Genomic DNA, 12,512 nt, shown 5'->3' on the forward strand with positions numbered 1-12,512 from the left:
CATTTTTGTTTAGTTAAAGAGCAGTTATTTTTCAAATGAAAATTTTTCTCTTTAAGAAAAAGAATTTTCTGATACAGCATGTCAATAAGAGCACTTGCTTTGGTAGCTCCAAAATTTGTAAACACACTTTGACACATTTTTTGTGCGTTGTACATCTCGTCAAATGTTGCGGACCCAAATGTCACCCGTTTTGTAGAATGACCCATTAGTCTCCAAACTCCAGAAAAGAAGCTAGATTTGTTGCTAGTTGCTATTTTGTATAAGAGGTAGCTTGAGGGGTCTGAAAACTCTCTTAATATGTCCTCAGCTCTATTTGAAATACCACTCTTTGATCTTTTTAAAATTAAACGACTCCTCGAGGCAGAGAGAATTACTCAAGTAATTTTTGTAATCGAGTACCTCGAATCATTCGAGGAATCGTTTCAGCTCTAGAGTAATAATGTCCCTCACAACACTGAGTCAGTGTTTGAGAGCAGGATAAAGAACAAGATTGCAGAGAAGTGCAGATTCACTTGTACAATACAGAAGTCCTTCCCAGAAGTAAAAAGCATGTTAGAGTAAAATCAGAAAGGGATCATAGCCAAGAGAACTGCTCATATAAACCAGAGCTGCTCCATTTTGTCTCATATTTTATACACACATGATTAAAAATGAAGATTTTTCCTGAGAACCAAGACTATAAAATTCAAGTTATTTCCAGCCAGCTTCTGCACTGCTTTGGGCTATTTTTAGATTCAGCCCTCTGCCTCAGCTTCTATTTTAATCCTTGGATCTGGTTGGGACAACACGAAGCTGCCTTCTACAATTCCTGCATCTTCTCTCTGTGGTACACGATATCTTTGAATAATCTCAAGATGTTAAGTTCTTTTTTTGAATTAATGAAAAAATTATGTCAAAAACTGATTTCAACACACAAGCAGCGTGAAAGCAAATTCTCTTAAAGCGCAGTATTACAAAAAAAGCTGATGGAAAAAATATAAAAGACAGGCTTGCTTCAGTTTTATTGAATGGAACCATAACAGCATGAGTGTTCTGTGAAACAATGCTCCTTTAAAGAATTGAATTGAGCTTTAGCACCAGAACAAGTTTATCACACACATTTACTTTGACTACTTGTCAGGGTCGATGGTCAGCTGGTAGATTATGTCATTATAGTGAATACGGTTAGTCTCAGGGTCAGCAAATGCTAACAGCATCTCATCCATCTCAGCCTGATTGAAGACATCACCTGGTTAAAAAACAGTCATAAACAAATATGCATGGATGTGGTTAAACATAAAACAGTTCTTCACCCTGTCCCTCAAAGTATATGTCGAACCCTTGCCTTCTTGTGTCAGGTACTTGGTCAGCTCCTCAGACTCCAGGTATCCTTTCTTTTCTTTGTCCAGAACCTAGAAACAGAGGCAATGCCTTTAGAATTTAAGAAACTTAAGTCAGAAACACTATGTTGTTAAAGGCTCTACTACTTCAGTTATTTTCTGTATAGTGTAGTTGGTGGTGCTGAAAAAGAAGAGGTCAGAGGAAACTGCAGCTAAGGATAAAACAGAGCTAGCAAACCTATTCGTGCTTCCGAAACTAGAGCCCAGGAGAAACAAAGAAACAGCAGCTGCACTCACCTCAAAGGCCTGGAGCACACGTTCCTCAGGGATGGGAGGAAACCTGACACACACACACATACACACACGCACATCATTGTTATTTATCTCTGTGACCTGTAATATGATTTTAGATAGCTACATTCTATGCTACAAATAACTGCCTAAAACTCATGTAGCATTTAAACACAAAAAAGAGTTTCAAAAGAAAGAGTCATGGCTTATATCAAAGGGTTTCTCAAGTATCAACTCATAGATTTATCATGACATCCATCTAAGTGAATGCATCTGATCACATGTTCATCTCCACTTCCCTAACCAAATGTAAAAGCAGTCTGAAACGTTGTGATAGGTCACTTGAGTTCAATGCTTACAGATGTTACCCAGAATGTGAATGAAATTAATGTCCTACCTGTTTTCGAGTAGCACTTTGGTCATGGCTGGGAGGAACTTGTCAAAGTGGACGTATCCTGTTTGGTCCTCTTCCACCTGGTTGAAAATAAAGAACAAGGCCTCAGGATTTTGGTTTTTGAACAACTTATTAAAGATATTCTAACACACCTGACCATAAGACTTTAAAACATTAGCTGCAATTTCAGGAGTATCTGCCTTTTCCACACTTCACCAGTAAGGCATAATCCAAACATAAAGTTTTTAATCCCAGCAGCGGTACAATGTAAAACTAAAGAAGTGTTTCAATAAGGTTGCACATACAGCTATCCAGCCACTTTATACAGTATGTCCTCCACTGGGTTGGACCCCTTTGCCCTTCACAACTGCCTAAATTTGTCATGGCAGATTTGACAAGGTTCTATAGACAATCTTCAGAGATTTTGCTTCATATTAACATGATAGCATCACAGTTGATCCATGATGAGAATCTTCCATTTCACCACGCCCCAAGGGTGCTCTACTATATGGAGATCTGGTGACTGTGGGGCCCATTTGAGTGTTATCCTGCTGGAAGTATTCCTTTAGAATGTGTCAAGAAAATATCCCCTACACCATTACACCAGCAACAGCCTGAACCGTTGATACGTGGCAGGTTAGAACTGTTCTGTCATGTTGTTTATGCCAAATTGAAACTGAATCCTTGGTCCCCAGTTCTTAGCTGGCCAGTGCTTGGTGTGGTCCGCTGCTGCTGCTCTATGCTATCTGCTCCAAAGTTTAACATGTGTGCCCAGAGATATTTATCTGCATACCTTGCTTTTAAGCAGTTTCTGGAATACTCATGCCAGCCTGTCTGGCACCAATAACAATGTTCCTCACATTAAACACCATTATATCACCATTAAACACTTTACCTCAGCAATAAAGTTGTGTAAATCAGCCAGAGTAGGGAAGCAACCCAATGAATAGACGATGGTGCTAATCTCCCTGGAAAAAAAAACACCACATCATGTGCAGTCAGTTAAATGTTAAATACCTGCCAAGAAAAGGTATTGTCCCCAGATAGGTCTTCAGGATTCACTGTTTCATATGTTTTTTAAAGGTATGAAACTTGGAAAATTAATACTACAGAGGACTGTTTTCTGAGTATAGTTAGTACAGTTAATTACAGCCATCTAGTTCATCTCTTATAAGCCCAACACAGCCCTTCTGTATTATTAGGACTCACCTGACATCTACTGTGCTGTTTAACTGATGGTCAAACGCATCAAAAGCTGCTTTGATCTTCTTATGAACATCGGAAGCGGCAGCCTCTGGCAGACACAGAGAAAAGCACCCAGAGTGGGTTAGCAACGGAAAGTATTTACTTCAGCTAGAAATAAGACAGCATCGTCTCTGTGGCCATACAGACAGTAAGCTATCTGCCCCACTTATTACAGAATAAAACGACTTCATAAAGTACGACTAGCCGCGCTTGTTAGCCAACTCTTTACAAACCTGCACTTTGCTTACTCTCCGCCATGCTTGTGTTGAGTCAGTTGCCAAGCAACCGTCTCAATAAGCTGGCTAGTAAACTAAGCTAACTGATGACAGAGACCACATCGCAAGACGTATACCTAAAATATAACTCATAACTTAAATTTCGGCTTTAAAACATCAGTTTAAAACATTATTTTGAAATACTGTTTGCATTTATAAATACAACTCACATTAAACCTCTTTCTTTTTCATTAAAATGCAGTTAGCCTTAGAAAGATGTAATGTATATATATATATATATATATATATATATATATATATATATATATATATATATATATATATATATATATATATATATATATATATATATATATATATATATATCGTTTTTGCACCATAAGCTTCTATATTTTGATGCAAAAAATTGTACTTTCACTAATACAATTCTATAAATGTATGCCCAGGTGAGCTTAAAATGCTGTTAATGTGAATTTATTTTATTTTATTATTATTTTACTTTTTTAGCATGTCTAATAGGAAGAAGGCTTGAAAAAGGGGGCTAGAGAAATTGCTTTATTTTTCATAGCAGTAAAAGTGCACAAATCATTTTAAAAAAGCTTAAACTAAAACAAATAGTAAACCTTTTAGTGTTGTAAACATATTCAACTTTGCATTTAAAGACTGAACCTAACATCATTGAAACAAAGCCTATGTGACCTTTGTTGTGAAGCATTTTAAAGCCTGTGGCCTTGAGACTGTTAGAAGTAGAGTAATACACATGCCCATTACAGGACTGTCCTTCAAGCTTGATTCATTGAGGCACATTAAAATCATCATCAAAGTACAATATTTCGTTTTTAGGCATACTAATGTTTTTTTAAAGTTATCAGGGCTGAGAAAAATTCTCAAGGAAGACAAAGTAAAATCTCCTGGCATGCCATGTGCAGAAACAAGGTATAAATCCTAGGTCTAGAGTGGTAAAACACATTAAGGCCAAACAGTTTGTCAGTTACAACACAAAGCAACACAAATACATTCAAATGTTTCTTCTTTAGGTATGATTAGGTATGACAGAAAGGGGACGCATAACCAAAGCAAATTACATTCAAATCAAATACACTTTGCAAATTAGGAATAATTAAAAAATCTCAAGTTAAAGTGGTTAAGTCTCTTGGAGGACAATTATAATGTGACACAGAGGTACTTATTTTCAAGGAATGGCTTCTGATGTAGTTTAATGCACAATAATGTAATTTGAAATAAAAAATAACTCAATATAAAGCTTCATATACTCGAGAGTATTTACTTCATCTCATTAAAAAAGGTTTCTTCAACACATTTATCTCTTTCTTTATTATTTTTAAAAAAGTTGGTGGTAGAAGAAGACCTCTCTCTCGCTCTGTTTATTTATCTATATCGTCAGTCTTATGTTTAGCAGTTGGTATATGGGTTTGCATACATTCATATCTCTGGCTGTCCAAGATGAACTGGGGCTTGGTGGACCTGCTCCACTTCTACTGCTTGGGCTTCTGGTATTTGTTGTCCATGCTGTTCATCTACTTGCAAAATGATTTCCTCCTCTGGTTGCACTTCCTGTTGTGGGTTCTCCTCATTTTGAGGCTGTAACTCTTCTTGAGCCTCCTCTCTGTGCTCTGTGATTTCTGCTTCTGCTGTCTCTTTGTCAGTACTGGGGTTCAACAGATTCTCCTCTACTGCTACCCTCTGCTCCAGATTAGGTGAGCTGTTGTCAATGGAGTCCTGAGAACAGATAGTACGACAACGTTATGACAGTCAACGAAATATACAGCTGAAAAAAATCTCAGCACAGTTCAATAAAGACAATAAAATGTTAAACTGAGATATTGTACATTTCTTATCTTTTGAATTATCGATGCTAGCAGAGGACAATGACTGTCTGTCATAATCAATGCCTCTCACATTTCAAACAATAAAAAAATGAATAAATGAAAGGGAAAATGTAGAAAACTTCTTTTGGTATGTTAATTGGTGATCATATAAATTCATTTTACCATTTTTTCTTTTGCAAAAATTAAAGAGAAAATTTTCCATAACAGCACATTTCTACAGCTAACAAAGGGTAAAAAAACAAAATGTATACTTTGTAACATCCAATAGCTTACCTTTAAAAACCTTTTAACTGTTTAACCCCTTACTGCCTGAATTAATTAACAATTATAAAAATAGATTGTCTTTATGCGTTTTTGCATTCTTACAGACATTAAATTAAGTGGAGATTGTAAATTTGAGTATAGAACACACAAAAGTAACAACTAAGTTATATTATATATATAGACATGAGAAGTTCATCCCCAGACCAATATATTGTGACATAGTGGATCTGATATGGTCCTAAGTATGTGCAGAATATGAATCAATAGGTAATAATGAGACACAAAGGTAATTTCAGCTGCATCAAGACCTGACAGGGTATGTTGTAAATTTGCAACAACAGACATCAAGGGGTTAGAAGGGAAGTAAGTGTAACTTTAGTCTGCGTCAAAATACTACTTTAGGGCCAGGGTATTACAAATGATATCACTTAGTGTTATTTGAAAGATATCATCACATGCTGTGTATACAAAACAATACCTGTGTTTGAGATAATGGTGGAGACAGCAGCTCCAATGGTGTTAACAGGCCATCCTGGTTTAGATCCTGAGTCTGGAGTAAAAAATCCACCAAAGCCACCACCTACACTCAGAAAACAGCACATGCAAAAACACACGTGCCCGGCACATACACACCAAAACTGTGTGTCAGATTAACAGGTTTGAAAGTGTTGAGAGTTTAAAAGGTGCACGTCAAAACACATAGCACTCAAACACCTACAGACACTCCTGCTCACCTGCTCAGTCGCTTGTCCTCCAGGTGAGAGATGGTGGTTATATTCTGAGACTAGCTTCATCAGCTCCAAACCATCCAGAAACCCACTGTGGTCATAGTCGTAAAGACCAAACAGGGAGAACACCTCTGACACAAACAGGAGAGGATTCATATGTTAATGTAAAATAACGTCAAATGTATGTAATAAACTGTAACTCCATTAAACTCCATAGAAACACATAAAATAGTAGCAGGACAGATCAGGAGTGGAGGACTTTTCCATGGTTTTAAAAAAGACCAGAAGGTAGATGTGTCTACCTTGCTCCCATGTGATGATTTCCGGTCCTCCTTGGCCAATCGTCAGACTGGATTGTATAAAATTTTGCAGCAGGCTGCAACGAACAGGGCACAAAGAGCAATTGCAAGTTATCAATAGAACACACAGAACCAAAAGTAATCACTGAGGGGGAAAAACTTCAACTCAGTATTTTTAGTTACTTAAAAGGTCTCAACAGTCCCCTTCAAAAAACTATGACTTAAAGTCCACCATTAGGTTGTCTCTTATTTTCTTCCCATACAAAATGAAACCAATCTAAGTCATGATGTTTAAATTCATACTGCTATAAAGTAATAAAAATATGAGCACAGACAGCATGGTAGTGCACAAATTTCAAGATTGAGTATTTGCCTTCATGTGAAGAAAAGTCATTTTAGGACTTAAAGTCTTTCAGCTCCTGTAATCTTATCAGTGTACCGCCGGATACATCATTGGCACAACACAGCAGGCAAAGTCCACAGAGTAAGTGGGCTGTCACTTCCTAGTCCAACAAAACAGATTTGAATCTGTTTTGCATGCTGTTTTTTTCTCATTATAATACTTCAAGTAATGCAAAAGTTTGAAAAACATGTCAGTAAATCATTTTTGAAATGCATAATGTATCAGACAAATTTTAGTAAAGAATCAAGGAATGCCATAGGGGAAAAGGCTTCATTCTAAGGGACTGAATCAATCACTTCATTTTCATAAAACAATGGTGAAGAGAAAATAGATGTACAATGACGAGACTGTTCATGCATCACTCACCTGCGGTCCTCTTCTCCTGAGCTGAAAGGATTGGCCAGCGCTGATGCTGAGGAGTGGGCATCAACTGATATCTCCCTAAAATATTAACCAAAAAAAAAACATTATATTTTTTTACAGTGTAAAATGGTGAGATGTAAGTAATGTAACAATGGTTTATTTTCTTGCAGTGACTTTCCATTTAGAATATGTATTCCACTTAGCAACTTTCTTCAAATACCAAGCGTTAAACAGAAAGACTATCATTTGTGTTGCAGTTATTATGCATATCTCATGACACTGACTAGAATTTCTCATGAAAAAAACTATCTTATACCATGTTTACTTTTGGGATTCAAAGAGTTTGAAGGTGTGGTTACCCTTGTGTCCCAGGAAAACCCGGTGCGGCCAGACACAGATGTACAAACAGGAAGAAGACCAGGATACATTGGAGCAACCTGCCCATGTGAGACTCCACCAACACACCTTTAAGCATATAGCCTCATTATAGTTTGACATCACATCTGATCTGAAGTCAGTGAAAGGTTATCAAAAAGGATTAACTGACAAAATCTAAATTCTCTTACGAAATGTCAGTGGAAAAACATCTTAGATAGGTTTTGGGCGAGTATGTGCCCCCAGCGTTAGAAGATGTTTCCTTTGTTCGTTTAAATGCTTTTTTGACAGTTGCAGGGCACGCTATGTGATTCTCCCTGTATTTCACACAAAAACTAACACAGCAGCCTCCTTCTTAGAATTATGCTAAGCTAACTCATAGCCTAACACACCAAGACTACAAAACTGACTGCAGTATCATTACAGATCGCGCCAGGCTGCATGTGAATTATTAAAACTGAGGATTCCTGATTGATTCTGTTGTGGTCTTGACTCGAATTTAAAAGACTGCAATAACACAAAAGAAGCCTAATTTGCCTAGTTGTAGCATGAGACTGTAGCCTCGCTTATAGGCTATGGACGTACTGTAAAACAATAAACATTAATGTGAACAGAAGTAACATGCGCTCACAGAGTTTCAATGAAGTGTACGTATCACAGCTGAATAAACACAAGCAGAGTTCTCCTCATCTATTATTAGAGCCTACCTGTTTGCATAGTTGAAGAGAAGATGATAATTAGTTTTAATCCCTCCAGGTTTTTGTTTACAGGTTCATATCTGACCGCAACGCCCCACAACGCCCCGCACCGCCCTGCTCGCGCGTCGTAGTCTGCACTGCGCAACGGCGGCTGCACGCGCGTTCCCTTGTCTGCCACGGAGACCCGGGTATTTTGGTCAATGACAGGGTCCACGTGGAGGAGCAGAGCCGCTGTGGACTCACTGAGTTTGCGCGTGCTGCCTGGTGTTTCTCTCTCCCGGGTTTCCGTCACGCCACGTCCTCGCTGGAAGGCAGATCCCGGTATTCCGGGACAACGGGGAGAGTTTCGACGTGGCTGTCTTTTGCTTTGTTCGTGTGATCGTTGGACCCAGGATATACAGACCGACATGTCTCACATATATCATAAGAGTACTTTATTTATTACATTTAGGAGGTAATTATTTGACAAGTCACAAGGATTCACTTTTACAGGTGATAGAGAAGTCCTGAGTTAGACTCCGTCCCACAGAGGATCACCTTACAGACAAGGACTACTCTATTTTTTTTTCTGCTTTTTCAGTTTTTATGCCATAGCCTAACAAACCATTCCAAGTTTTAATAACAAACATACTACAAAATTAAAATTTGTCACACATTGCAAAGTGTGCCATGTGTTCTTCCACTGGAACAAGTATTTTTATATTTCAGTTAAGCCAACATCACACAAAAAATAACATGGCACATTAATTCTTTTAACAACCCCAAAACAACCTTTCACACAGTAATAGTAAAACCGTTGATTACACCAGGTGTCAGAGAACAGATAACGTCATGGATAGACCTCTAGTCAGGATGAAAATAAGTTAAACTTTTAAAAACTTCTCGAGGTAAAATAATAAGGTAACATCGTATTAGCTTCACGGAGATAAATTAAAACTAACTTTTGCAAAGTTGAACCAAAAAGACAAAGAGTTTCTGCACTTCTGATATTTGACCACAAGATGTCCCAGTTACTCCTGGAAACAAGTTGGAATGGTCGTACAGAGGAAGTTTAACCACATCTGTATCATGTAAAACCGAATTAGCTAAGGTAATTATGTTATATCCCAATTGTGGCCTAACCCCTAACTCAAATGTCATTACATGACATGTCTGGTAGTATTGTTGGTCTGGCAAAACTCAGCTTAGTTAAAAGGTTTTTACTTTGTTTCTTCTCAGTGTGCTTTATCAAGTCAATGAATATCTCACACTACAATCAACACATCATTGTCAAAGATTTGGCAAAGTCAACATAACTCAGTGACCCCCAGGTCAAGGTGTTTTAGTGTGTTGTAACCCTCTGCAGTGTAATTATCATGTTGATTGTTTGCTGGCTCCCCAGAGTGTGGTCTGTTTCCTGTGAATAAGAGCACACTGATGAATGTTGATTGGACATGGCAGATTATAAGTCCTGTCATCAGTCCCAAAGGGGAAGTTTTTCTTGAACACATTTGTGCTGTAGCCCCTGAACACTGAAACAGCAGAAAACCAAGGTCCTTATCATATCAAAATACAAGGACATTAATTCTTGTTTATTTGCTGCTTTCATTTCTCTGGTATGACTCCTGATAACGTCTCTTACTTGTTGCTTTCTCTTTTACATTATAAACACAAACACAACAGCAGCTTTCCCAGTAAAGAATCGGCACTGTTTAAATGAAGGTCAATAACCTTTTTTCTGAATGTATTAAAGGGTTACTCATATTGTAAGAATATGTTAATATTCTTTGCCTAATTAAAAAGAATTAAATACACTATATAAATAATGGATGGCAGGGGATGCACTGTAAATTCATGAAGTGATGTGCTGCAGGACTCTTTGACCCACAAGCTCAGTGTTTAACATGCTCTTGATGTCAGTGGACTTGGAGTCAGTGTATTGGAGTGTAGATTGGCTACACCTTTCTATCTAAAAAGGTTGGATTTTGCCCTCTGTCTCTTTTTATGTTCACCATCTGCCTTTCTCCCTCATGCCTGTTTCTCTCCTATTCTCTGAAGTAATGCCAGACTGAACACTCAAATTGCTAAAAATAGAAATACACTACAGAGATGCCAACACAGCAGCATGAAGAACACACACACACACACACACACACACACACACACACACACACACACACACACACACACACACACACACACACACACACACACACACTGAATAAAGTATGGTGCCAGGGCTAAAGTTTGCAGCTTTACCGCATTTCTTCAGGATGGCATTGTGCTGCTTGACCAAAAAGCAGGGATGAGAGGAAGAGCAGGAAACTAAATGGGGTGTTTAAAAAAAAGAAGCCTAAGAGAAAACAAATATTTGTGAATGTGAATGGGCAGAAAGGTCAAAGGTCAAACTAGAATTCAATGCAAATGCTTAGATGAAATGCAGTTTTACTCCCTCAGATGACTCCATGGTGCAGAACAGAATCACACACAGTGTAAATAACAGGAGGTCAGCTTTAACATGCAGCAAGTGTCAATGAGTACTCTCCTAATCTCATCCTTTTGGAGGATTTGTTGATCCCTCAGGACAACTCTGTCTTTTTAAGGATCAGGCTGTGTGGTTGGAGGTCAGTTGCTCTAATAAGTCACTTAAATGATAGATAGTCTGTATTCATGTTCCCCTTTTGATGACTGAAGACTAATTAACACCATGCCAGGAGTGGCATCCTTATACTTTGATCACAGAGGCTGCCTTCCTATCAAATCCACAGTCATACTCTCAGACACCCACGGCACAGCCTTCAGGAGTACTTCAGGGCACCGGCCAAGGACGTTTTCATACCAGCTTGAGGCAGCAAGAAAAAAAACGATCTTTCAAATATCAAATAATGTCCATCTCATCCCCCTGAGTGGACATCTCTGCAACATAACTGTTAGAGCAACTTGAGTTGTGGTGGCTCAGTGTCCACAGCTGTTATTTTCTTAAAAACATACCAGTGGTACGTACAGGAAAGGAGATCACTGGATTCATCTTTTCACTTTTCCTTACACAGCAGATACACAGGTAGAGACATGGAGAAATATGGATTATTTTGTCACTGGTGTCCCCATATAACCACAAAGACTGTCATGGTGATGTTAACAGACTATGTCTGCATCTTACTATATGCACTTTGATTTAATAAAAACAATAGAGTACCTCACATGATTAGGCTGAGGGCGCTGTGGGATGTGATTTGTGGTCATGTTTTTTGTAGCTGATGTGGTGAGCTGATGGTCGATTTAAAGTTCCCTCGAAAGCCTTTAGTAAATTTAGGCTTTTCTTTCCCTTAGATTTTATCTGTTTTTAAAGACAAGAAGACTAGGGTCACAGCATAGCCGTAAACAATGACAGATTTTAATCCTCTAAATTTAAATGAAAGGAAAATAATTTAATAGCAGTTCAGGATGTATGTCAGCTTGAAGTAAGAAATAAAAGAATTGCCAACAAGTGAACATGCTGAAGCTGCAAGTAAAGACTACATTTTAAAAAAAAAGCTATGTGAAAGAATAATCAACTGTTTTTGTTTTGTTTTGCTTTTTTTTTTTTGTTTTTGTTTTTTGTTTTTAAAAAAGGATGCCAAAATAATGAATAAATAATGGAGAAAGTGTTATAAACTAAAGTAAATAAAAACTTGTCACAGCTAAAACAACAGTTAGGTAAGCTAACTTGCTGTTGAAATGGGAACCAAACCAAAAAATTGTTTGTAACTTTTTTTTTTAAGTACCAGATTATTTTGAAATAAAAGCTCAAAAACTTTAAATAATGGTCTAAATAGTCAGTTAATCAAATATGAGATTGTAATTTACAATTCATTTACAAGTAATAAAATAATAGTTTTACAAGGAAGCTGAAACTAAAAGTGAAAATTGCTCATGATGACCAGTGGACTTGTAATGACGAGTGGGCTTTAAGAGTAGCCTTAAGTATGACACCGAGTAGATTGATAATAATAATAATAATAATAATAATAATAATAATAATAATAATAATAATAATAACAATTATTATTATTATTATTATTATTATTA

At 37.4% G+C, this 12,512-nt stretch overlaps 2 protein-coding genes across 2 annotated transcripts; both read right to left on the reverse strand.

Moving 5' to 3' along the window:
* Positions 1-990: 990 nt before the first annotated feature.
* On the reverse strand, positions 991-3,529 carry drc8 (dynein regulatory complex subunit 8). Its single transcript, XM_074667008.1, has 7 exons — positions 3,483-3,529; positions 3,214-3,298; positions 2,900-2,972; positions 2,008-2,084; positions 1,617-1,659; positions 1,325-1,391; positions 991-1,228 (listed from the first exon to the last, which is right to left on the reverse strand). The coding sequence occupies exons 1-7, from the start codon at positions 3,505-3,507 to the stop codon at positions 1,110-1,112; spliced, it is 489 nt and encodes a 162-aa protein (XP_074523109.1). The 5' UTR covers positions 3,508-3,529; the 3' UTR covers positions 991-1,109.
* Positions 3,530-4,026: 497 nt separating this feature from the next.
* Positions 4,027-8,874, reverse strand: cgref1 (cell growth regulator with EF-hand domain 1). The gene is made up of 7 exons (XM_074666529.1): positions 8,475-8,874; positions 7,752-7,857; positions 7,396-7,470; positions 6,630-6,703; positions 6,334-6,458; positions 6,078-6,179; positions 4,027-5,225 (listed from the first exon to the last, which is right to left on the reverse strand). The coding sequence occupies exons 1-7, from the start codon at positions 8,872-8,874 to the stop codon at positions 4,929-4,931; spliced, it is 1,179 nt and encodes a 392-aa protein (XP_074522630.1). The 3' UTR covers positions 4,027-4,928.
* Between the last annotated feature and the right edge of the window lie 3,638 nt (positions 8,875-12,512).

Source organism: Halichoeres trimaculatus, unplaced genomic scaffold (assembly GCF_033239565.1).
Source record: "Halichoeres trimaculatus isolate MK-OKI-2021-1 unplaced genomic scaffold, fHalTri1.1 fHalTri1_scaffold_3, whole genome shotgun sequence".
NCBI lineage: Eukaryota > Metazoa > Chordata > Actinopteri > Labriformes > Labridae > Halichoeres > Halichoeres trimaculatus.